Raw genomic sequence first — 26,903 nt, 5'->3', positions numbered from 1 at the left:
GAGAGGCCAGAGGCAGGGGCGTAGGAAGGGGGGTGGGCGGCGCCCTGGGTGCCATCATGGAGGGGGGTGACAAATTATCAAGGAACAATTACTGCCCTACTAGGGCGGTTCATTAAAAACTTTTTTTTGGAAAATGGCTGAGGGGGGAAACAGAAGATGGGTGGCCATTGGTCAGGCATGGTCTAGTGGAGATCCCCAGGGGTTTGGCTAGATGACCCTCGGGGTCCCTTCCAACTCTACAATTCTCTGGTGCAGGCTTGTGCAGAGTTTTAGGTACAAGTTGGATTCAAGGGGTGCATAGGATTGCAGCCCATCTTACGCACCGTCAACTCAGAAATAAGTCCCACTGATCATGATGCGACTAGATTGCTGCTGTGCAGTCCTGTTTTTTAAATCAATGTTTTCTTTTTCAGATGATAGAGCATGGTGAAATCACAATAAATAAAACCTCCCCTTCAGTAGTTTCAAGCACTACTACACATTCCACATAATATCTGTACTGCATTGTTTACTGTGACAGCACCTGCAATTTGGAACTCCCCACCTACTGCAACAAAGCACGTGCCTTTGCTAGTCCCTTTTCGGGCACCTGATAAAAGCATTCTTTTTTAGGCAAGCATACCTAGATGCTTAGGAAGTTGAAGTAATTTTAATCTTTATATTTTAGCTTTTGTATGTTCTAAAGTAGGATTGTTAATTTTTCTTGATTTTACTGCTGTGGTGTTTTTTGTTTTGGTAAACCACTTTGCAGGTTTTTAAAAATAAATTTTATTAAATAAATAAACAATAAATATAAATAAAAAAACACAAGCCTAAACACAATCCATCCTGTAGATTTAAGTATCTGTCCACAGTCGTCTACTTGTTATTAGAGGCCCAGAATAAGAAAATATGAAATAACGTAAAACCATTTTTGCAGGCAAACAAATTTAAAAAATTCAATGTGGGGGGTGACAAGAAATTTTCCGCACTGGTTACCACCTGACCTTCCTACGCCTCTGGCCAGATGTCGTCCCAATGTTGTCAGATTCCAGCTCCCATCAGCCTCTCAGCCAGGACTGCCTAATATCAGCGATGGCAGGGTGTAGCTCTCCCTGGTCTATGAAATGCCATCCCCAAAATGGTTCAGCTGGTACATGCAGTATCATCTTTTCCAGAACTTTCTGTTCTCTAAATTTGTAACTCTCATTGTGCTGCTTTGAAAATCCTGTTTCTGCATTTTTTTAAGCATGTGCTTTTATTCCTTTAAATTCCAAGATGCTTTCTGGGGCTTGCTGCAGCTTTTAGTTCTCTTTTACATTTACTTGCTGCTTTTATATTGTTGCATTTTAAATACTGTGGATGACTACATAGTGTGGAGAAGAAAATGGGACAGAGAGACGCTTCTCTACCTTTCTCCTGTTAGCAGAACTTGACTCATCCAACAAAACTGCTAAGTTCAGAAGAGGCTTCTTCCTAGGAGTCAATGGAAATTGCTGCCCCAAAGGGCTGAGAGCTGCCAGCTTACCTTGGCCCTTAATTGGGAGTTGACAAAGAGAGAATCCAATACTGTCCCAGAACCTTGAAGCTCTGGGTCTGAGATGAGAAGCCTCAAGACAGAGATGCCCCCCGACTTCACTATTGAACCCTCAGCTCTTCCCAAGCCACAACTCTCAGTGACTCTGCTCCCACCCCCCACCCCCCCAGTATTTTGGCCTGACTGAAATGTCTCCTTGAATGCAAATCCTCTGGCTTGTCTGGATGTAAGACTCTCTGTATGTAGCAAAAATGAAACAAATCCACATTTGCTGCTCTGCTCCCTTTTTGCCACTGGCAGGTGTCCTCTCCACCGCAAAGGCTGCCCGAAAGGGCATGTGGCCTGGCTGGAAAAGGTTCCTCCCTCTGGACTAGATGGAGCTTTGGCCAGATCTGGCCGGGGTTCTCTTTCTGAGGCAGTGGGGAAGTTCAGGCTGGGTAGCCTTCTTGGTACTAGCAGGTCCCCTTTCCACACCAGGATCACTGCCACAGAAGTACCTGTGTGAACACTTTATACTGTAAACCACCCTGTGATCTTCAGATGAAGGGTAGTATATAAATTTAACAAATAATAAAAAGCTGTTTATTTCACCACGCTCTCCTTCCCCATTTCCAGTGTGCAGTGGATCCTGAGACTGCTGAGCCTACGGACAGCCTGACCCAAGAAGCCAGGGAGTTTTGCCAGAAAGTTGGCAGCAAAGCCACTCAAGCGTCTGAGGTTGTGCGGACAAGAGATCCGGCTGTTTATCGGGCCATCCAAGATGGCATAGACAGAGTCAATGGACGGGCAGCGGCCAATGTTCAGCGCATTCAGAAGTGGGCAGTTCTACGAAAGGATTTTTCCATTTCCGGTGGGGAATTTGGTAAGTTTTCCAAGGGCTGGGTTACAATCTGGAATTCAGTTATATTAAAAATTCCAGATATATCTCTTTGAAGGGATAGTAAGACTGCTAAATTTTGGGTTTGACTTTGGTAAATGTATCCAGTAAAGTAGAACTGCAGGATCTCTGGTTTATTCCATCCGTCATATGCAGTTCTTCAGCTGGGATCATTAAACCTCTGGATTAGAATCCACCTTTTCCACACACACTTTCCTCATGACAAACTGCTAATATCAATTCATTTCCATTTTAGGTCCAACCATGAAATTAAAGCGGCAAACTGTTGTTGAGAAGTACAAAGATGAAATTGATTCCTTTTACAAAAAATAAAGTCAGCCGTCCAGTATTGCTCTTCAAGCTCCAATAGAACAGAAACGCACATTCTGTAGAATATGTAAGACCATCTTTCCAAGGAAGCTGTTTGAAGAGGAGCACCGGATACTAACAAGAGCACGTTTTGGGTTCCACTTCTAAATGCTAATTAGGCTGCAGAAGCCAGAGAGAAGCACCCCCCCCAGAATAAGTCTTGGGAGGGGTCCAGAGGGTCGTCTAGTTGAGCCCCCTGCAATGCAGCAATCTCAACGAAAGCATCCATGGCAGATGGCCAGCCAATCAATCCAATATTCATTCCAGTGAATATAGGTTTTCATTCAGCTTATTGATAGGGATGGACCAATCCGCCAGTTGTGATTTCTCATTTTCAGTCCAATCTTAAATAGGATTTGCAACTTTTCAACATCAGTTTGTTTCTTTAAAGAAAGCATTCACTAAAATTCACCATCATTTTAGTGTGCATTTCTCCAAATACACAAATCTCTATTCTGCCTTGGTCAGACCACACCTGGAATACTGTGTCCAATTCTGGACACCACAATTTAAGAATACTGACAAGCTGGAACATGTGCAGAGGAGGGCAACCAAGATGATCAAGGGTCTGGAAACCAAGCCTTATGAGGAACGGTTGAGGGAGCTGGGTATGTTTATCTTGGAAAAGAGGAGACAAAGAGAAGAAATGATAGCCATTTAAAAATATCTCAAGGGCTGTCACATGGAACAAACTTGTTTATTCCTGCTCCAGAGGGTAGAACCCAAACCAGTGGCTTCAAGTTACAAAAAAGTTGATTCTGACTGAACATCAGGAAGAACTTTCTGATGAGAGCTGACAGTTGGCACAGACTCCCTTGGGAGGTGGTGGCTTCTCCTTCCTTGGAGGTTTTCAAGCAGAGGTTGGATGGCCATCCGTCAGGAATGCTTTAGTTTAGATTCCTGCATTGCAGGGGGTTGGACTAGACAGTCCTCGGCTTCCCTTCCAACCCTACAATTTTGATTCTTTATTGTCACAATCAGTGAGTAGGATTCTCCTAATATACATATTTTGTATGCAGTTTTCCTAAGTAAGATACATTTTGACTTTAATTTTGACCAATATATGTAGTTTTATGCACACTTTCCTATAACCTTTGGTTGGAGAACTGCATTGCAAAATTCAGAGAAGTATAATTTCAAAAGTTAGCTGCGTTTTTGTTTCCTGCATTGTTTTGGGACACGCTAATTTGGTATGGTCACATTAAAATGTGAACTAAGCTAAATTTCTCCATCTTTATTTATAGCTTCTGGAAACAATTCAGATTCAAACACTATTTCTGTTGAAAACATAACCATATTTTTTAAAGTTATGTTTTCTAGCAAATGAAGTTAAATATACTAATTTGTACTAAATGCCACAGAACTGCTTTCATTGAATGGGTGCAGGTTGTATTTTTGTCAGCTGAATAACAAATTAAAATAAAATTATGTAGATCAGACTACAGAATTCAAGTTTTGCAAGAAATGAAAAACAGGCATCGGCACAAGATGTAACTATGAGTTAAATCAATGGTCTTTTAACCCAATCTTACAAGTTAAGGCTTTTTCTGGTCCTGGCGAATCCAGGTCTCTCTTAGCTGAACCAAGCACCTTCTGTATGCAAAGGTTAAAAACACCTCTTGAATTTATGCCGATTCATTGTAGTAGCAAAGAACATGACAACACAAAACATATTCCTTATGTTCCTTAATAGGACTTATTTCCAAATCAACATGTAGGATTGCATTGTTTGTGTTGAGGCAAGAGCAGGGATAGGGAACCCCTGTGGAGGACTAGCCAAGGATATTTTTATTGCACACCCATGATTTGTGCTCGTGATGCTGTCAGAGCAGTGGCATGCTGGCCTACCAATTCTGGGATGTTGCAGAATACACCCGCCATAAAACTGTGTGGAGAGGCCACTCAACTACAGTCAAACCTTGGTTCCCCAAAGCCTCTGTTTTGTAACGTTTCGGCTCCCAAATGCCGAAAACCTGGAAGTGTTCCGGTTTTCAAACTTTTTTGGAAACCTAACGTCCAAGGTGGCTTCCGCTTGAGTACAGGAAGCTCCTGCAGCCAATCAGAAGCCACGCTTCAGTTGTTGAACATTTTGGAAGCCGAACGGGCTTCCAGAACGGATTACATTCAACAACTAGGTTTGACTGTACCTCTTTCTTCACCTCCACCACTGGCCATCCCTGGAAGTAAGACTTTGGGGAGATGGGAAAGGAAGCATAGGTCAGCTTTCATCAACCTGTTGTCCTCCAACTTTTTTGGGGACTATTAAAGTTGTAGTCCAATAATTCTGGATCGTGCTCTAGGTTCAAAAAGGCTGGTGCACAATTGTTTTTTAGATTATGCAGCAGGCAACATTGATGTGGAGATGTTGCCTGTGGTACATTTTTTTGAATTATAAATTACACACTTCAAAGGAGCAACATGGCCATGTTACTTTGGGGCACTTATTTGCCCATCAAAAGGCTTTAAAACTGATTAACCAATCCATCCTCTGCTACACTATGAATGAAAACCAGTAGATTCTGGACTGAGGACATTGCAACATTTATTGCTTAACACCTCAGGCACCTGAAATGCATTTCTTCACACCAACACTATTTAGCACATTATATATTTTTAATGAGCCTGTTGTATGTTACTAGCAAAAGCTACTAAGGGGACTAATTTTTGCCTTCCAGTTTATAGAAGATGTACTCAGAGCTGCTTTTTCCAGAAGAGCCAATATGGACTTCCACAGAGCGACATGAGCTCTCTGAAGGCTGGATTATTCAAAGCACTTAAAACTAGTCACCTAATTAAGAACCAAAACAAAGGCAGTGTATCTTGGGGGGGACGGGGACTTTATTTTTTCCTTGCTTTGTGTGCGAATGGTAACCTCAGTACAATCCAAGAGACAAACAGAAGCAGCAAAAATATAACACACACAGATCAAGCAAGAGCTCTGTTTCCCAAGTTCTTTGAGAAGCCCATATTAATACACAATATTGAAAGGTACCTCTCAGTGCAGAAGCAAAACACAAAAAAGACAAGCTCCCAAAGCCTCACTCTCATCCCTACTTCTGGTTGTGCAGATACTACATGGAAAATGGCAAGGCAAAGCAATCCTGCACGACGGCTTTAATGTGTGGGAGAAAAAGCCAGATTGGTGGCACCAGCCAGCTGCAGGCCCAGCCCCAGTTCTCCTATTCCTCTTGGATAGAGACACAATGGAGAGAATCTGGCATGGGACTTCAAGATGATCAAAAGGTTTGTAACATTCATGCCCATAACAAAACGTGCAAGGGGCATGTTATGAACTTGCAGCAAGAGTTGTTGCAAAATACAGCATCCCTGAAAAGTTCTCTTCCTTTGCCCCTGGATAACATCTGCTCAACACAATCTACGCACAATGATGCTGTAAGATCGCCCACCCATTTTCCCACTTCATCTGTTGTTGCTTTGGGAAGGCACAGCTCAGGGGTACAGCATCATGCACTTTAGTGTTACCAAATGTCAGCAGGAGGTGCAGAGCTGCTGTTTCCAGCAGCAGCTATGAGCCACGCACCATTGTCTCCTGGCCTGGATTAACTATAAAATCTCTCCATCTGATTGGCTCAAAAGAAAACTAATGACCAAGCAGCCTATTTAACGGTAAACTGAAGATATATATATATATATATATGTATATGTATCATTGAGCACAATACAAAAGCCATTACATACATACAGTAGTAACTGTAAATTATACATTTGGTATCCCATCTAGACAGGAAAGCATTAAACATTCCCTTCACAATCTGTAGCCGATAAAATCAAGTTGTATAACTAATCTTCATTGAGGAATGCTAGAGCAAGTAATGTGCAGAGAAGACTAAAAAGGAGTAGTCATTTTTACTTTTAACACTTTCCCTTCAGTCCCAGAAGGATAGAGATACCTTGCATTTTATATATAACAGCTCAAACCCATGTTTCCACAGTTACAAGTCTTTATTTATGCTTCTGAAGGACAGATTCCAGGAGTACCTCTGTATAGCAAGCTTTCTTGTTCTTTGCTTTAGAAAAATATATTGTGCTATTTTAAGGCTGCGCCACCTCCTGCATTCCTAATGGATAACAAACCAAGCCTCCTTCAAAGTTGTAGAGATAAAATCAGACTTTTGCATATCTGCACACTTAAATACATCAAGTGTTTCTGAAAAAGTAGGAGGACTCAAAATGGAAGGTTGCCAATTGCATGCAATATGAGCTAAAACAAAAGGAATTTGACTTTACAAAAATGTGTCTGACATGTAATAAATAAAAATAAGCACTTGGAAAAAGTCCACCAGAAGCAGGCACAAGAAGAATCGCATCCATTTGAGCTGAATTTATTTAACAGAGAGGCTCTCCGTCTAACAGTTTGCTTTCCTCAAGAGAAAGGCAAACAAAATGGAAATGAATTGCAGACAGCTAACACGTTTTAGTAACAGTTTCCATCAGGGGCAACTGAAACCAACAAGCTATGGAGATGCTTTATTCCATCGCCCTTACTCTGCGACATATCTCTGCTGTGAACTCTGAACACTTTGAGTTACCTCCCAAATCTTTGGTCAACACCTGAAAAGAAAGATGGAAAAAGAAGGTGAAGAAGAATGGACACTTTAAACGCTTCAGTTTAATGAAATGTAATTAGCTAACTACAGCCACATAGTCTTTTCCAGGATCAGGACACATAGTGTGGTGTTGTTCTTCTGTGCCCAAAGTTAGAAGACTTGTGCTAGTTCTTGATTAAGGGAAGGTTTTCCAAACCATCATCTCAAAGGCTGGACATTTTGCAAAGTGGTGCCCAACTCAACTGGATGGACATCAAGTGTTTTGTGCTCAGCAGGGCCAAGTGCCAGTTGCTCCATCTGACTGTGTCCTCTCCATAATTATTGTGACAAGTCTGGGTTGAGCCAAGAAAGGCAATGGATTGAACCTGGGATCTTCTGCTTGTATAGCAGGTGCTATAGTATCCCCCCCGTGTGCCACCTGTATGAATTTTGAGTGCCAAAGGCACTCTGAACATCTAATCAAAATCTTATTCAGCACCTATATGCTCACTTAACACATAGCACTGGGATGATAAGAAAGCTCTCCGTTTTCACCGCTGCTCAATTCAATCCTAAGAAACCAATCTAGTTCACGTAGAAGAGAATCTACCTACCCTGCAGGTAGAGATAAGCACTCCTTTCTCCTCTTTACAGAGCACACATGCTTGTTGCTGGATACAAACAGCTAAATATTGTCTCCCAACTAAATGCCAACCTCCAGTTAACAGATAATGCTAGCAGCACTGTTTATAAGCTAGAAACTAAAGCAAATACTGAGACACAAATTGGAGCTGGTGGCGCTATAGACCTAGTAGAGTTTTCGTGTATGTGCTGCAAAAGAGAGCATTTATAGACCTGGTAGAAGAGAGTAGGAGACTTGTTCAGTGTCAGTGGAACTGGACAACAGAAAATTCTTCCAACCTGGCATAGCGTGTGCTCTAGTCCTATCTGAATCACATTCTGTAGAAACTGGATTGCAAGATCGCCAGTGATAGGTGAACCCTGCCAAGACATACCTTTCCATCTTTGATGGTATCAAAACAGGCATCTTCTATTTTCGTGGCGTATTCTTGCATTCCCATGTGTCGCAGCATCATCACTGCACTCAATAGAAGTGCTGTTGGGTTAGCCAAGTCCTTTCCAGCAATATCTGGAGCTGTTCCATGAACCTATGAAAATAAAGAATGCTGACCTGATTCTTTGGCTTAAACTAAAGCATTGATTCAGTGGATTATCTTGCAGCAGCAGTGGAAAGTTGGTGCTTTTTACAAAGTCTGTATATTATCACATGTCTCCTGCTGCCAAGGTAAGTGGTGATGCTGGTAGTGGCAGATGCAGCTGGCCTCTGTGCTACACCAGTGTGTGACCAAGATTCTAAGCAATTTCCCAAGAGTGAATGCTAGTCAACATAAAAACAAAACACTACATCCTTGTTTGGAAGAACAACAAACTCAGCTGTATATTGAATAATATTTCCATATGAGAAGTGAATTTGAACTCCTAATTCTACCTAATTCTTCCAAGGCAGCTTAAATACTGCCTTGGAAGATCCTCTTTTCAAAATATTGCTATGTTCAGTACCGTATTTTTTGCCCTATAGGACGCACCGGCCTATATAATGCACCTAAATTTTTTTTGGGGGGGAGGGTTAAATAAAGGGGGGGAATTATTCCCCCCCCCCGCCCAGGTGCGGGGCTGGGGAGGGGGAAGCCCGAGCTTCCCCCTCCCCCAGAACGGGACCCAGAGTGATGCCGAAGCTGCGTGCAGCTTTGGCTTCGCTTTGGGAGCTTGCAGGGCTGGGGGAGGGGGAAGCCCTCTACCAGCCTCCAAACCAGGTCGGGAGACAGCGGGATGGCGCGCTGCGCCTCTCCCGCTGTCCCCTGAGTTTGCGGGGCTGGCGACAGGGAGGAGCAGGCTTCTCCCCCCTGCCAGTCTTCTAACCAAGTCGGGGGACAGCAGGATGGCGGCGTTCCGCCTCCCCGCTGTCCCCCGAGCTTGTGGGGCTGGCAGTGGGGCTCTGCAGGCTTCAGCGAAAGCCTGCATCCGCCCCATAGGAAGCACACACATTTCCCCTTCATTTTTGGAGGGGGAAAAGTGCGAAAAATACGGTTATTCTTATTTGACAAAAATTGTATACCATTTGATTGTAAAAAAATAAAATAAAAAACCTCTTAGTGTTTTACACAAATATAGACTAAAACATTAAATTGGTTTTTAAAAAGCATTTAGAAATATTCCAACAAACAATTGCTAGAAAGAAACAAAATAGTTGCAACTTCTACATATCTGGGTAGGCTTGTCTAAACAAAAATGTTTTCATCTGGCATTAAAAAGAGTACAGTGAAGGCGCCTGCTTGATGTCAACAGGCGGGGAGTTCCAAAGCGTACGGGTTGCCAGACTTGCAGATCTATTTCTTACAAGTGAGGAACAAGCATGATGCAGCACCTGTAATAGACTGAAGCAGTTGAGTGGGCATATATGGGATAAGGCAATCCTGCAAACAAACATATCCTACCCTGTTATACAATAATACCTTCGTGAACATCCGCCTTGTCTAGCATCCATTCCGTCGAACAACTGTGGCAAACCTGAAAGTACCGGAACAGGTTCCTTCCGGGTTTGCCAATCGCGCATGCACAGAAGCACTAAATTGCGCTTTGTGTGGGTGCACAGAGGCGGCGCTTTGCTCTATGTCCTTTCCGGCTAGCGGCCAGGGCTCCAGAATGGATCCCGGACACAAAACAAGGTACAACTGTATAGCATTAGTAACCCTTTGAAGCTGGCTTGGCAGCAAATGGGCAGCTAGTGCAGATCTCTGAGCAGAGGTGTCACCTTGCTGACAGGTTCTCCCTTCAGCGAGCAACCATGCTGCAGTGTTCTGCACTAACTGCAGCTTCTCGATTGAGTGCAAGGGAAGCCCCCCTCAGAGCGCACTGCAGAAATCCAGTCCTGAAGTCAAGCTTCTTTGTTACATGAACAGACCTGTTATGAACTTATTAAAACCCCGCAGAGAGAGGCATTTGCTTTTCCAGAAAGCAATTATATCAAAAATCAGAGTTCAAGTTCCAGAATTTTATTTCAGAATAGGAATCTTACTGATTCAAAGATTGCGACTCCATTGGCACCAATGTTTCCACTTGGTGTTACTCCAAGACCTCCAATCAATCCTGCACACAAATCACTGGAAGGAAAATGCAAACACACAATAAATATTTGAGTTGGTATATTTAGGCTCTTTAAATTATTATATACTTGCAATGGGAAGTTCGGGGGAAAAGGGAGCTAAAAGGCAGAACTAGTGGAAAACAGATGATGATCTTCACAAGGACCTAAAACACAAAAGGAGTGTTTGGTAGCAGAGTGCAGTCACGCACAGCCTGTTTACTGGGTGCAAATAGGAGCAGGCCAGTGCAAAGCATGGCTTGAGTAATGGAGGAGGCCAGACAAACTTAGAAAGCTACAGCACAGGAAGACCCAGAGAAGCTGTGAGCAAGTGATGCACTCTGATGGACTTTTTAGGTATCCCAAAACCGTTCCTCCAACCAGAAGTACAGGGTGGCCAACAACACAGACTAAATGAATAGAACATACAATTAAAAAACAACAACACAAAATCAGTGGTGACAAATAACTATAATCACCTCTGAAAAATCAATTCCAATCGTGGTCCAAAAACCTGGACAAATGAGTTGTCTTTAGTCTTCATTTAATACGTTTTTATTGTGGGGGTGAACTGGATGTCAGCTGGAAAAGTTTTATAAGCAGGGCATCACCACAGAGAATGCCATCTCATGACATTGTCCTGACAACTCCAAGAGATGGGATGAGTAAGGCATCTCCTGCAGATTGTAACACACGCATCAGTTGGCACTGGGGAAAACACACCCAAGTTACTGGGTCCCAAGTGGTTTAGGGCTTTACATGTAAACAGCAAAACCCTGAATTGGGCTCACAGCTGACCAGCAGCCAGTGCAGTGCTTTAAGAAGTGGAGGGATGTGGTCCTTCCCTGCTGGCCAGCAGCATTCTGCACCAGCCGCAGCTTCCAGAACATCTTGAAGCTTAGCCCGGAGCACAACACATTTCAGAAATCTACCCAGGATATAACTAGTGTGTGTCTGAGAGAGACTGAGGCCAGGCTATTCTGATCCAGGAACAGCTGTAGCTGGCAAACCAGGTGGAGCAAGGCACAAGTGCCCCTTGGGCATCTCCAGTGGGCACTTTCTGAGTTAACATGCTTCAAGTTCCATTTTATGCTGCTTTTCTGAGATTTGTTCATTATCTGCACACCACTTTGAGAGCTTATGTTGAAGAGCAGTTTATAATCATCTTATAAATAAATACATACATAAAATCCTTCACACTAGCTCAAGTCTCCTTACCTAAGGATGTCACCATACAAGTTTGGCATTACAAGGACATCAAACTGAGATGGATCCTGCACCATCTAAGGGACAAGAAATAAGCTGCTGTTTTTAGGAGGAAAATAGCAACTATGAAGCACCTTAATCATGAGTTTGCTATATACTCACGTTCAGACACACAGTGTCGAGATACATTTCATTAAACTTAATGTCTTTACAGTTTTCTGCTGCTTCCCTGCATTTTTTCAGGAACAACCCGTCAGACATTCGCCTGTGCATCAAGGGGGAAAAAGCCGCATTTTAGGGTCCTAGATGTGCATACCAGATTAATGTTGCATTCAGACATGGGGGAGGGGATAGTAGTAGAGAGGGAAAGCACCTGTCGACGGCAACTATAGTGTAACATGCCAGGCGTTTAGTTTGAGTTCAGAAGCAAATATCCATGTTTCAAAGGTAATATTCCTTTCTAATCTTAAGCAATTCACAAATTTTAAGAGAATGAGAAAGATGGAGATATAACAAGTTCTTTTTATGCTTTCTGCCCTAAAAGCAGAAATTGTATTTCTCAGGGAAAATTTATAACCTGCCTTTCCTCCTAGATGCTCAAGGGAGCAAACATGTGTTTTGTTCTCCCAATAAACCTGTGGAGCAGGTGAGGCTGAGACTCGCACAAGGTCTCCCAGTAGCTTCATGGATGAACGGGGATCGGAAACACTCTCAATCACTACATTACACAGAGACCTTACAAGCTATTGTTATATTTGATACTGTTCTCTTGAATGGTCACAGAGATCTATACACATAATGATGTGCGCACACACCCCTCTGGAAGCCAGCGAGGTCAAATTGTTTCTCTTCTTTTTGGTTGTGCTCAGTATATATTATAGTAGACAAGTCCACTGAAGAGAACGAAAGGTCAAAACATATCTGACCAGCCAAGAGAGATTTTTCACTTACCGCTGTAGCTGATCCGCTGGGTGGCTGGCAAGGGCCCTCCAGATATTCATGGGAAGGTCTCTTTCATGCCACCCAGGGACAATGCTGTGGTACTATTTGAGTCAGATTGTTCAGTGCCCGTAACATGATGTAAAACTCTTCAGAGCAAGGATGGCTAACCTGTGGCCCTCCAGATAATGCTGGACTTCAACTCCCATCAGTCCTAGCCAGCAAGGCCAATGGCGAGGAAAACGGTAGTCCAAGATCACCAAGAGAGACACAGGTGAGCCATTGCTGCTTTGGCCATGGTATCAAGTGGCCTTCAAAACTGTTTTTAAGATACAGAAATACAAACTGTCTATATCCTCACCCACCATAAAATTATCAAAGCAAGGTATTTAACCATAGACTATTAAAAAAAGAAGTCTGTGGTAAAACTGAAAAGCTGCTCTGCCTTCCTTGTTCAGGAGCATTGTGATTCCAAGTTATGGAGACAAGGGAAGTGGGCACACTCAGCTATAAATAATACAGCAACACTGTATTGTACCAAACATTTGGCAAAAATTTCTTTTTCCCGCCCTAGGTGCAGATTTGAATACAAATTCGATTACAGTATTCATGCAGCAGCATCAGGTTTAGGTTATTCTCAGTTACAGTTTTAGATAAATGTTGCAAAATTTAATTGTGCTATCCTGGATTACTGAAACATCCTTATTAATACAAAATTAGCTTTTTTCTATGCAAAACCTTTTTTTAGTTAAGGCTTACTTTCATAATTACCTCTAGTATGCACCATCTGTCAAAAACAGGAAAAAGAGGTGAATTATTTTCATCTAATAAAACATACTGGGCTATGGGGAAAAAGGTTTTCTAACCGAATGGAATTTAGGAGGGAAGGTTTCTAAACAAGAGTGCTATTCTTACATTCTAATACAGAGCAGACTGAACTGGGGCAGAGAGAGAAACAGGAGCCCTTCTGATGGCCCCAGTGGAAGATGAGAACCTGGCTGTTATTTATTTAGAGCATTTTTATCCCTCTCTTCAGCCAAAAAAGGCTCTTCAATGTGATCAGAAATTAAGAACGTAAGAAGTGCCTGAGAGCTCAGGACAAAGGGGGCACACCTAGTCCAGCCTCCTGTTTTCACAGGGGCCAGCCAGATGCCCCCATGGGAAACCAGCAAGTGGGATCAGGGGCACATGAGCCCCTTCCCCTCCTGGGGTTTCCAGCAACCACTATTCAACCGCATTAATGTCTCAGATAATGGAGGGAGAGCATAGCCATTGGGGCTAATAGCCGGGAGGCCGGGAGCAGCAGGCTATCTTTCCACTCTCCTCCATGGCTTGGACAGAGGGAGTGGCTAATAATTTCATAAACACATGAAGAACTATTTTTTAGTGAGTTAACATATAAACTTTTTTTTTTAAAGTAGAGCAAGGGAATGGAGTTTAAACTTTGACAAAGGCCTGACTGCCAAAAGAAGGCTCCATCAAATGTATGGCATCCTCTCCCGGCAGCAACAGGAGGCAGCAACCCGACACGCTTGTCCCTTAAAAAAAGCAGCATGACTTTTGTACATTAGAACTGGGTTAGCATCATGGTCACGTACATAATGTTTGCTTTGTGCACAGCTGTAACTTTGCTTCTTTGATTATTTCTGGCATACTCAAAGGCAAAATCAGCAATGCGTTTGCTGGCATCTTCTGTGATGAGCTTGATACTCTGTACAACACCATCAACAATCTGAAAGACACAAAACAGTAACACGGGTAGTCAAAAGCAGACTCCTAAGAAAGTAATTCTGTATAGGTCCGGCAGGGCTGGTCTGGTGAATCATCCAGCCGGAAGAATACTGCATTTGAAAATTCTACAGCAGTTAAGGAAGCTAATTTGTTCAAGTATGTTTCCGAGCACAATTCAAAGTGTTGGTGCTGACCTTTAAAGCCCTAAACGGCCTCGGTCCAGTATACCTGAAGGAGCGTCTCCACCCCCATCATTCTGCCCGGACGCTGAGGTCCCGCGCCGAGGGCCTTCTGGCGGTTCCCTCATTGCGAGAAGCAAAGCTACAGGGAACCAGGCAGAGGGCCTTCTCGGTAGTGGCGCCCACCCTGTGGAAGGCCCTTCCAGCAGATGTCAAAGCAATAAACAACTACCTGACATTCAGAAGACATCTTAAGGCAGCCCTGTTCAGGGAAGTTTTTAACGTGTGATTTTACTGTATTTTTGGTTTTTATGGAAGCCGCCCAGAGTGGCTGGGGAGGCCCAGCCAGATGGGTGGGGTATAAATAATAAATTAATTATTATTATTATTATTATTATTATTATTATTATTATTATTATTATAAGTGCTTTCTAGCTTCTGGCTGCATTCTGCACTCATACCACGTGCTCGATTCCGCTGTATTCCCCTTCTGTGTTCTCTCGTATTGTGACTATGTCGACATCTGTGTAAGGGGTTTTGTAGCCTTCAATCGATACACAAGGGCGGACGTTTGCATAAAGGTCAAATGTTTTACGAAGCAGGAGGTTCATTGACGGGTGGCCAGCAGCTATGGGTGTTTTCAAAGGGCCTGAAACAGACAAAAGGAATGGACGAGGTACAATTGTCAAACCACGGCCTGCTCCTTAGCAACAGCATTCCTCCCTGCCACTCCAGAGTTAAACCCTCTGGTTTGAGATGGGAGGAGGGGAAGTTCTCCCTTATAATGAATGCCTGTCCTTGTTGCCAGGCTCTTGCTACAACTTGCCATGGCATACTGCTCAGCACTAAGCAGAATTTTACACAATGGGTGTCACGGATGATTGGATGATTGGTGGGTGCTAGAAGAGATAAGAGCCCGGGACTCCAGCCAGCTTTACAGGATTTATTAGGTCCATTTTACTATTAATACCACAGAGCTCTCAGAGCACGTCTGGCTCTTTCGGTATCAGTTGCCGAGACTGACCCCTCCTTTCGTTTTCTCCAGCATAACCATTTCTGGAGCCCTCCCCTCTTCCTTTCTCTTTTACGTCAAGAGCTAAACCCCGGAAATTGCTCCCCCCTCCCTGATTCATTGCTTCCTGACAACCCTTCGTCATCCTCCCCCTCTGATGAGGTGCAGCTGCTTATCTCTGTATTTCCCCAGCATTTCCCCCTTCTCAGCCCCCGGTTCCCTGACAATGGGGATATATTCTGCAGGAAAGTTCCTCATCCTCAGCTGCAGTATTTCAAAAGGCAAGAATGATTTCAAACTTTTGGAATCTGCTGAAGGAAAACATGTAAGAGAAGCGGCTGTGTGGGGATCAGGCAGGACAGCCTGCCCTGACACGGCGCCCTCCAGGCGCTTCAGACTACAACTCCCATCAGCCCCCGTCAGCACAGCCAGAGATGACAGAAGTGTTAGTCCAAAACATTTGGAGGTCACTAGATTATAAATTATTGCCATTTTTATTCTGTTTGGCAAAAAAAAAAAGGCTCCCAGACCAGCTTAAAAATATCACTGACAATACAGTCCCTGTCCTCGGGCCCACAATCCAAGAGATACAACTCAAAAGGAAAAGGGACTGGGAGGGAGAAGGGGGGAAAGCAGGCCCTAATTCTTAGTAATGGAGACTTTGCAGCAGGAACAGAAAATTTTGGAGAGGAGTCAGAAATTGTTGGTTCTTCAGGTCCTGCAGTCCCAGATCTTCCTCTCCTTGGGGAAACTGCACAGGAACCTGCTTCAAAGAAGGCCACACTTTGTCTATCGTCTAGCATTATATACAATAGCAAATAGCAGATCTGCAGGACTTCAGGATGAGCTCTTCTCTGTCACCTGCTGTGTTTCTTTTAAATAGAGCTGCAAAGAATTACTTTGGACCTTCAGCACGCACAGGATGCACCCCACCACTGAGCTATGTTACCTTTACAGTTAGCATAACAAAGAAAATTCAGCATCAGAATTGAGAAAATATTTGGAGGCAATTTTGGGGAGAAGTATGCATGAAAATGTAAGCAAGCAGAAGTAGGTAGAATATTTATTTAGGACTCCCCTCTTTTTCTGGGTTTTTTAAAAAAGAATATTCAACAAGATGGAATAGGGCTGGGGCGGGCAGAGGCTGGGGTTAGGTGTTGCTAGACTACAAGCCCTATCATCCCTGGCCTTTGGGCCATACTTGCTGGACCTGATGGAGGTGGTTCCTCAGCCGTTATGTGAAGGGCTACAGGTTCCCTTCCCCAGTGAAGGGCTCCTCCATCATCACTCTGGACTAGAGATAGGAAGGTCTGGAAAAAAACCAGAAAATTTTCCCCCAAAGCCATTTTTTCCCGGAAAATTTGAAAAAAATAGTTTGATATAGTTTGAATATTCCATACACTATTCCCCCCCCCCATTTTTCCTGAAAAAAATGGCTTTGGAAAAAACCTGAAAAAACTGCCCCATTTTCCCCCCAGGCCTTCCAGCACCCCCACTTTGGAGCTCCCTGCCGACTGACAGCAGGCAGGTTCTCTCACTGTACTCTTTCCGGCAACTGCTCAAAACATTTTCATTAGGGCAGCCCATCTGAACACGTGGAAGCTGCATGTGATTTACTTCCTTTTAACCATTGCTGACTTTAATCATCTTCTGAATACTCTTAAATACCTGCTTTTAACTGTGTTTTATCAATCATTTTAATCTTCTGTTGTACATTTTTGTAAACTGTTTAGAAAGCTCTCTTACCATCATGTGCTTTATAATATATAATAACAAATTCAATTCAAAAACACACACACTCCTTTTCCTTTCAAACAGAGTTTGAGCCTTAGTGCAACATACTATTCAGTAACTGAATGTTGGTTACTTCTGGGCCTGGCATGCAAAAAATCTTCCTTATGCTTTGCCCCAGATGGACAGGCCTGGGGGGAAAATCGAAAAGAAAAAAATTGGGGGGACAGCCCCCCCTTTTTGAAGTCCATGAGAAAAATGACAAAGAAGGAATGATGGCAGTAGTTCAGAAAATGAGATAGAATAAAGTGACTGTATATGTTATGTCTCTCCCCCCCTCCCTCTTTTTAAAGCAGTACTCAAAAGGTAGACCTCCTATGGAGTTTAAATATTGAGGTGGACCTTAACTTTATTTGCTGTTGGTGCTAAGAGGCAAATCTGATTGTTTTTTGTTTATAGTTTCTTGCCTTTTTTGTTGCTTTTGAGGGAAAGGGGGTGGCTACCTGTTTTATTGCAAGCAAATACTTTTATCTACAATGTGTTTCATGCAATTTGTAACGCTGAACTTCTTTTCAATTTTTCCAAAATTTCAATTATTTCTGGGGAAAAGCAGGGGGGAAACGTTTTTTCCTTATGGCTTCAAAATTTCCAGAAACTTCACATCTCTACTCTGGATCTTCACACCCATCAAAAATTAGGCTTAGGGAATGTTTCTCATGACACTTCCTATACATACTGGGGGAAAGAAGGGGAGCTTGACATGAACAGAACAAATTGTATGTTAGATTTGTGGATCTTGTTTGCTCCAGGAGATCAGAGTTCATAGGGTTTTCCCATTTATCAACAACTCTTTGAAGGAGGTCAGGTTGAGTGATAATGATGGGCTCTGGCTAGAGGTCACCTAGTGAGCTGAATAGGGATTTAGCCACAGGTTTCTCCAGCTGAAGTCCACTTTCTACTACACAACACTGGCTGCCCCATATGTAAGAGAGCTGAGTAATTAAGCACCAGTAGAAGGAAACACTTTTGAGGTTGTTCTTTTCATAGTGAAGGGATCGTATTATTCTGGTGTCTTACAAGAAGACTTACATGGAGTTCAAATGCAATGCTTGAAGAATATATACAAGTTGTCCTTGAGAAGCTGCAATTCTACTCACACAACCTGGGGGTAAGCCCCACTGAATAGTCAGACTTACTTCTGAGTAAACACACAACTAGGGTGCTCTGTGCACTTTACAGAGCTGGAGAACATGACATGCTGCAACAACACCATTTCTCCAATAATGATGCTTCTGTCCTTAGACACAAACTATTAAGGGCCTTGTGAGCTTATAGAATAAGGAAGTTCAGAACATTATTAAGAAATTTATTTGTATAGAGCAAAACTCTGTACAAAATCAAACACAGGTTTGTTCAGTAAAGATGCGCCTCCCCCCCCCTCAACAGGAACCTCCAACATACCTTTCAGTCCTATTTTGTTCTTGTCCATGGATTCTTTGGCATCTTGAGGTATTGTCCATTTGCCTCCTGGCCCTTGTATTGCTGTCACGTTTCTCTCTTCAAATTGAACAGGTGCCTAAAAACAATTGTTTCACATTATCTTCTGATCTGCTTTGGGGGGGAAATGATCAATTGCCAAAGGGACTTTGTCAAAACACACCCTGAAAAAGAGACACACCCTGCAAAAGAGAAAACACAGCCAGTGTTTTCAGGTTGGATAATGGGAAATATTTGCACAGGAATACAAGCTAGCAGGAAGGATGAAAGTATTATTATGAGCTGCTGTTTCTGGATATGGTGGGCTCATGGCAGTATAAGTGGGTGATAAGAGGAAACACCATCAAGCAAGTTAAGTGGTTTAAATATCTAGGCGTTTATTTTCATTTTAAGGCTGGCTGGGTAGCTCAGAGAATCCGCCATTAATGCTGCTAAAAGCAGTGTGTCAGTGATCACTCATTTCTATTATTCCAAAGGGAACCAGTATGTTCCAGCAGTCCTGAGGGTGTTCAATGCTAGATTAAGCACACAACTACCATATGGGATAAATGCCTTCAATCAGGCTACTGTAAGACTTCAGTTTTCCTTTGAAAAAAAATTGGGGTACCAAATCGTGTCCCCTACGCTGGCCTAATCCTAGAAACAAACCAATGCCTTTTAGTAGCAAAAGCCTGGCTGCTAACGTTCAAGTTCTGGTTGCAGCTGCATTTTAGAAATGAACCTAACAGTCTGGTTACAGACATGTGAGCTGAATAAGCAACCGTCATGATGGTTGAGAGGAATTGAGAAGAATATTAAGCATCCCGGAATCCTACTAGACACCCTGTACTCCTTACTGGAAAATTCTGCATTTCAGACAATTAAACACAGATTGTTAGACAACACATTTCAAGAACTTAGTAGCCAAATCAGGAATAGTGTCTGTGTAAGTCTGGGGATGACGCGAGGCAGACAGCCAATGGTGACTTACCTTTTCCACTTGACCAACCCAAATCAACGCAGGGCAGGGTGGATAAAAATCCATGGTGTTATTATTATTTTTTTAAAAAAATTAAATCGGATTTTAAAAATTTAAATTGGATTTTTAAAATAAAATATTTTTGGAGGGAACATCTTTCTAAATATAGTTTTCTATTTAAGTTACATTATAGTAATTTTTGATATAACTGTAAAAACTACTCCAAAAATTTATTATTCCAAAAATGAAACCTTCATCTGGTTGTAAATATTAAGATTATACCAGCAAGAATGAATCTTTCTGTAAAAAAAATAAAATTAAATCAAGTCTTACTGACTAGTGATTTAAATCAAATCCACCCTTACGCAGGGTGTACATCCTAGTCAGACAGAACGTGCTACCTTTGGCAATACTACAGAGGAGACTCTAGAAAATGCCATTTGCAGAATGCCATTTGCCCCTGTGGACAAAGGCAAATAGAAACCATTGCATATGTTCTTTTGTCCTGTCCCTGGTATCAGACAATTCAATCTAAGTTTATTGTTCAGTTGGTTGCTAGTAGGGAGTGGCATTCAGACAAATGTTAGGTAGCTTCGTTATGCTTACTCAGGTTGGGGATATGATGCAGATAGCAGCCAGGTTTCTGAAACATGCTATGAGGATTTGGGAATGTTATACAACATTATCATAAGTGTTAGTTGCAGGTTTTGATGAGCGATTTTACTGTACTGAACCCTACAGGAATCTTGTATATATGTCAATTAATGTTTGAGAATTTGAACATGAGTGGGTTCATGTCAGCAAAGTTGAAAATTTTCTGGTGGATTTTTTTACCCATTTTTAGAAATTCATTGTTTTTTACAAAATTGGTAACATAATAAAATGAAACAATGCAAGCTGAATTAGGGAACAGGAATGGACAAAATGTTGGCCTTCATTCAGTCTTCATTGCCTTCATTCCCTACCCCTTTAAGTCTAAGTGACTGGATTCTAATTTACAAAGTATTTTCACCAAATACACTTTAGTGATTCCCGATCCCATGCCCCACCTACTTCCACTACTATTGGCTACAGGGTGGAGTGGGGACTTCTTAGGTCTTTACTAAAACTAAGTGGTCTTTACTAAAGGCAAGTCAAATAAGCGAATCAAATCAGGTCTCCAACATCTTAGGGTAGGGATAGGAAACTTTTGACTCTCCCTGTGTTACTGGATCCCTACTCACGTCAGCATGGCCATTGGTTAGGAATGACTGATGGGAGTTGTAGTCCATGGAGCAGCAAAAGAAATGTTTCCCTAAACACACTGGAACTAAATAACATCTCTGGTTCTGAGAGATTTTGTTAGACAATGTTCACAAGGGCTTGGAACCAATCCAAGACTTCTGATATAGCGGTAGACTAATCTAAATTTAAGTGTTCCAGTTGGTGGAGTCTCTCTCAGCTTTCTTAGATGACAGTCACCTGGGGAATATCCTTTTTTGCAAGCAGCTTATGTGACTTGGCTTGGAGCTCTCATTTGATTACAAGGATAGCCTATCACATCAAAGTCTCCTGCTGTTATGCGCAGAGCCACCACAGCCAAGGCATTTGTTGCTCTATCCTAAAAAGAAAAACAAGGGTTCCCAAACAAGCAGATCACTTCTCAAAGCAAGAGACCCTTGCTCTTTTGAACCTCTCCTTCAACTGAACTTTCATTAACTTATACCAAAAGTGGACAAATCCCAATGGTGTCAAACTGAACCTAAGACATGCAGTCTTTCTTACTTTAGCAGCTGCGAAAATCTCCACAACAGCAGCAGATATTTCTGGTCCAATGCCATCTCCTGGGATCAAGGTTACTGTCTGAACCTAGATGTAAAAAAAAAGGGGGGGGGAAGCCACCACATGCCATGATTAAACACAGATTGACAGAAATCTATATGCCACTTGGGGCTTGCATGGTTTTAAGTTTCTTCTTCTTTTTATTCTAACAGAAATAGAAAGAGCAAGAGCAAGGGCAACCCTCTCAAGCAGCAACTGGCAGAGAAGCAACAACAGTGCATACTAAGCTTTCAGAACAGCATCACTACGCAGCAAGGCACACAACTGGAAATAAAGTGGAATATGATACTCAGATGAAAGTGACAGTTCTGCTTGCCTGAGATTTATTCGTTTAAGGCTAATCCTTTTACAGTTACACAAGTTATAATCCTCCAGATTTCCTCATTCTCCACTGACGCTTGGTTATTACAGCATTACCACTGTCAGCCAATAATTTTTTGAAGTTCTCTTTGCCTATGAAACACTAGATGCTACTATGAGGGTTCCCTTACTCCCCATCAAGATGTACATGTGAGATATTTTAATATGGGCACCATACTTTTCGCTCTATTGGACGCACCGGACGATAAGGCGCACCTAGTTTGGAGGGGAGGAAACAAGAAGAAGAAAATTCTGAACCCCAGAAGCCAGAACAGCAAGAGGGATCTGGCTTCTGGGATAGCCTCTTGCTGTGCTGTGCTGGCTTCAGGGACAGCCTGTGGAGGCTTTGCACAGCTAACCCCAAGCTAGAACAGCGAGACGGAGCGCTGCACAGCGCTCTGTCTCCCTGTTCTGGCTTTGGGCTTAGCCGTGCAGCCTGCATTCGCTCCGTAAGACGCACACACATTTTCCCTTACTTTTTAGAAGGGAAAAAGTACGTCCTATAGAGCGAAAAATACAGTACCTAAAGTGTGAATGTGACAAACACTTGGGAGGGAACCAAGGAGGATCACCAGGCACTGTCGTTATATCACTTTAGGTTCCTTTCTTCAGGCCTCTGGCTTTTAACTATCTATGGTCTTCTTGCAGAGGTGGGATGTTTGAATTTTTTTTTAAAGTCTTTTAGACTTTTTAAATTGCTGGTTTTAAATGTATGTATGTGTTTGCTTTTTGCTTTAAATATTCTAAGTCCCTTTGAGCTGCCATCTCAAAAAACTGGATAATAAATGAGTTAAGATAGACTACAGTTCCTTGATGAACTGCATAATGTCTCCAATTTATTCAGTTTTCAAGATCCTACTCCTGCTGATTTTTATTATTATTACATATGCATCAAGTATATACATCAAGCATATGTTTGCAGCAAGGTTAAAAACAAAATAAACACGCTCAAAATAAAGTCATGGACAAGCTTGAAGAAATGGAAGATTTGCAAAAGGCAACTCACACTATGCTAATAGAAGCATACGTAACAACTGTAATTAAGCACTATAAAAATCGTTGAAATAAACCGATGAAACAGTTCTGAATATCATCACTGTTGAGGAATCATTCTAAAATAATTAAGGATTTAAGCTACAGAGAAATCTACTCTAGATAGCAAAAATGAATAGGTCTACTGCCTACAGGGGAAAATATTCAAAACAATGGTGCCAAAGATAAGAAGGTTCTCAACTGTCTGTTCTCCACCGCTTTGAAATTTTCCAACCGAGAAGCATTAAATACAAACTATTATTTTCTTTGACTCATGATAAAAACCAAGGCTTGGGTTGGGATTTGGTTTTTTGCCACTATTTATTCAACAGGGTTTTCTCCAAATGTGTGACCACACAGAGATCTATTTAGTCAAGTTAGACTGAAATGTGGTACTGCATTGAAGTGTATTGGAACAGAATTAGGCTACACTGGCAGAGAAATTCCACAAGCTTGGTTTTATCTTGGTATTTAGCACTTTTATTGAGAAGCTTCTCAAAAAGAAAAGAAAAAGTTATACTATTATACTCACAGAACTACCAAAACTTCTGGTCACCTGTTTTTGGCCTTTGAAAGCCCCTAGTAGACGAAAGACCTGTAGAAATGTAACAAAAGCAGAAATGCCAATATGTTACACAATCCTGGCAATTAAAAAATAATAATTCAGTATGGCTGTATTCTAAGTCAGCAGTGAAAAGACTTTTACAGTGGCACCTCGGTTTACGAACTTAATCCATTCCGGAAGTCCGTTCTTAAACAAAAACAGTTCTTAAACCGAGGCACGTTTTCCCTAATGAGGCGTCCTGCCATCGGTGCCCTTCCATAGATGGGATTCGGTTCCTAGACTAAGGTAAAGTTCTCAAAACAAGACACTATTTCTGGTTTTACAGAGTTCTTAAATAGTTCTTAAAGTGGATTGCTCTAAAACCGAGGTACCGCTGTACTCCATAAAATGGTTTGCATGTATGATTGCAACGCACCTATTATAAGATGGCCTACAAGAAAAGAAAGAACTTTTTATCTTACAAGAGTTCCTAACTGTGATTTCCCCCCTGATCTCATAGGTGTCAAAGAAGATGAGAAACTGACTGGAGCAAACTGCAGGAGGATTGCTGTCTATGAAGTTTTCCACTCCTGAAGCCCAGTGTCTCCTTCCTTTCAAGAGTCAAGTGGGTACTCATCTACATATACACCTCTCTTTTCTCAACACAACCATAATTGCAAATACAATTCGATAAGTACTCTTGAAATTGTGATGAGGAAAGCTTATTGCATCCCCAACAATCACATCAAATACAGAGTCTGTTGCAGTGATGTGCTACAGAGAGCTGCAATATGAGGTAGCATGAAAATCTGCAAAACATATTTAACTAGACACTATGGAAGGACATGAATTGCACCATATGCAGCAACAGACCTACAATGTCACCTCTTACATATCTGATAGAATACCATCACTACATATTCTGAGACTGAAAGATGCTGCAGTATGACCAGCCAAATTCACCAGCTCCCAAAGAGACATCAGAGTAGAATATCAATTTTTACCAAGCCCATTCTTTTTGTATCACTTCAGCAAGCCAGAAAATTGTCAAGATTACTTGAGGACAAGAGGCCATGTCACATTTAATCTTGACAAGCACAAGCAGCAACATGCTCCACTGACCCTGCATAATCCAAGCGCTCAACCATTCTCCCTAATGGACAAGAGCAGTGCAGGAAAAACCTCTTCACCCGTTTGAGGAAAGGACAGCCAACATAATGTTCCATAGTAGTCTAGAATATGACACGTTTGTTGCCACACTTGACTGGGTGCATCCACAGATCACAGTAACTATCACATTTGCTCAAACCTGATTCGGAAACATTCAATTCCCACAGCCCAAACTGCCCTCTCTCCTGTTTTCCTCCCCATCTGACAGGAACCAGTATGACCTATAGACTACAACTGGCAGGCTAGATTTTGGCAGCAAGCAGAGTGTTTTCCCTCGTGGAGCAAAGTGTTCTCACCCCTTCTTCAGATTTAGGATTCACACTGCTGCAACCACAGGATAGCTCTGTATGGGAATAAGCCTCAAAGTTCAAGTTACACACTCAGCTGCAAAGCTTATTAACAAACTCTGACCATCTCTCATGGGCATTTTTGCACCAGCACTTTGGACTTTTCTTCTCTTTGCATGATAGTGAGCATCATACAGAGAAAACAGGGGTGATGAAGCATCTGGAACTGTCACATCGCTCTTTAGTAACACAGTTCCTTTGACATACTCAGCAAAAGCAATCTTCTGCTGATAAAGGATGCAAAGCCATGACGATAAACAGAATATCCCCTTCACAAAAGTGCTTCTGAGCTTGACAGGGAACACTCCACAAAGTAACCAAACACTTTTAAGTGCATTGCCAGTCTACCCAACTCACTCTTTCACAGAGTTGCTGCAATTATTTTAAAATTTAAATACTATTGCTAACACACTTCAAGCCCTTGGGAAAGAGTAACAAAAGCATTTTAATTAGAAGAAAGCAAGCCAACTAAGTATGTGAGGAAATCCAATGGAATAATACCTCCAATAAAGGATGGGATGTAAACGGGTTGAAGCTTAGATTTGAGGAAAAAAATACTATCAGTCACTTAAAAAAACAAAATATACCAAGAAAGATGACTGCCATCCCTCCCCTTTCCAGTCATTTATCCACATGTGAATGAGAGGTGAGAGAAATTTACTCAGAAGTTTTATCCGTGACTCTCTTCCCACACTAACAAAATAGTACAATAACACCACTGAGTTGCCTTCCAACCCTGCTTCTCAGCATCCCAGAGATACCTGGTTGGGCACTGTGTGAAACAGAAACTAGCCCAGAATCCTGTTTACATATTTATCACATTTATATATCACCTTTCCTTCCAAGGAGCTCAAGGTGCAGTACATGGTTCTCCCTTCCAAATTTTATCTTCCCAACCCTGTGAGGGAGGCTGGGCCAAGAGACAAGGGGCAGGCCCAAGGTCACCCAGTGAGATTCATGGCTAAGGATCTGAACTCTGGTCCCTCCAGGGTCAGAGTCCAGCCCTTCAGCACTGGGCCAGCTCACAGTAACCAACCAGACGCCCCGAGGAGAAGCACCCGTGGCCTCTCTTCTGCTTCCAGAGCGCTTCCTCCTTCGCCCCTGCCTCACTTACTTGCCCATTCCTTCCTTCACTTTCCTGCCTCGAACAAAGCGCAACAACATGTGGTGACAGCACCCAACAATAACCAAGGACTAATAATAAATAGCAATAAACAAGAGTCCTTCGTGGGCCCCTCGGGGTGGGAAGCTGCCGGGCCAAGAAAGACCAGCGCCGGCGCCCCGGGGCCCCGAGGGGCTCCTGCCAGGGGAGGCGCGGAGAGGCCGCCCCCGCCCGCGGGAAGGTCACGCAAGGTCACGCCAGAGGGAGGGGCGCCGGCCTGAGGGGAGAGAAGCAGCCTCGGCCTCGCGCCAGCCCCCCTCGCCTCACCTTCGGCGCCCACCAGGCCATGGCGGCAGCTCCTTCTCCTCCCCTTCGAGGCGCCTCTTTCGCTGCAGAGGAAGCCGCGGCCTCCTCGACGGCCTCTGCCCGCTCAACCTCGCGCTCGCCGGCGCGGCCAATCGGAGCCGTCGCCTGCCTGCCCCGGATGTGGCAGCTGGTTGGCCGGGAGCAGCCGGGCAAGGTGGGGCTTCTGGCGGGCACGCCTCCGCGCTTCCTCACTGGCCGGCGTGGGGCGGGGCCACCGGGCACGGACTCCGCCCACTGGCCTCGGCCCGCTAGGGGGCGCTGCGGGCGAGGTGGGGGGTCGCTCCGCCCGCGACCTCCCGGGAGCGCCAGGAGATCCCTGCTGGAGCAGCTGGCCAATGGGCTTGCCTTGGTTTATTTCTAGAGTATTATTTTTTAAATACCGTACTCTTGGTTGAAAACGCAGGGGAGGAGGCAGCCGCCTCTGGTTTCTCTCGCT

At 43.1% G+C, this 26,903-nt stretch overlaps 2 protein-coding genes across 4 annotated transcripts in view; one reads left to right on the top strand and one right to left on the bottom strand.

Annotated features, from left to right (window-relative positions):
• Positions 1-6,995, top strand: part of ACSBG1 (acyl-CoA synthetase bubblegum family member 1) — a 30,322-nt gene extending 23,327 nt beyond the window's left edge. For both annotated transcript variants that reach the window (XM_081887679.1, XM_081887678.1), the window contains 2 exons: positions 2,132-2,378; positions 2,650-6,995. In XM_081887679.1, the coding sequence (XP_081743805.1) occupies positions 2,132-2,378; positions 2,650-2,726 (324 nt within the window). In that variant the 3' untranslated portion in view covers positions 2,727-6,995. The remainder of the gene's footprint in view (positions 1-2,131; positions 2,379-2,649) is intronic.
• Positions 5,588-26,550, bottom strand: IDH3A (isocitrate dehydrogenase (NAD(+)) 3 catalytic subunit alpha). Of its 2 annotated transcripts, none has more exons than XM_081887772.1 (11): positions 26,429-26,550; positions 23,495-23,533; positions 21,490-21,573; positions 18,732-18,846; positions 14,989-15,176; positions 14,216-14,349; positions 11,841-11,943; positions 11,691-11,755; positions 10,407-10,491; positions 8,326-8,478; positions 5,588-7,334 (listed from the first exon to the last, which is right to left on the bottom strand). In XM_081887772.1, exons 1-11 carry the CDS (start codon positions 26,447-26,449, stop codon positions 7,251-7,253), a joined length of 1,071 nt encoding a protein of 356 aa, XP_081743898.1. In that variant the 5' UTR covers positions 26,450-26,550; the 3' UTR covers positions 5,588-7,250. The 2 variants fall into 2 exon arrangements, with proteins under 2 accessions (XP_081743898.1, XP_081743897.1); XM_081887771.1 differs by having other exon boundaries at positions 23,471-23,533; positions 26,429-26,495.
• Positions 26,551-26,903: the final 353 nt, after the last annotated feature.

The sequence above is a fragment of the Podarcis melisellensis genome, assembly GCF_964234715.1.
Source record: "Podarcis melisellensis genome assembly, chromosome: 14".
In the NCBI taxonomy this organism is placed as follows: domain Eukaryota; kingdom Metazoa; phylum Chordata; class Lepidosauria; order Squamata; family Lacertidae; genus Podarcis; species Podarcis melisellensis.
The sequence above is the reverse complement of the archived record's forward strand: the minus strand, read 5'-3'. Positions and strand labels throughout refer to the sequence as shown.

What these genes read in the sequence shown, in the direction of transcription:
- IDH3A (XM_081887771.1), bottom strand. Translation starts at nt 26,449, where the DNA reads ATGGCCTGGTGGGCGCCGAAG. An exon ending in ACAGCGGAATCGAGCACGTG is followed by an intron (nt 14,350 to 14,988) that starts GTATGAGTGCAG and finishes TGTGTCTTTCAG; the next exon opens with ATTGTTGATGGTGTTGTACA. An exon ending in TTGTATGGTGACATCCTTAG is followed by an intron (nt 10,492 to 11,690) that starts GTAAGGAGACTT and finishes TTTTCCTTCCAG; the next exon opens with TGATTTGTGTGCAGGATTGA.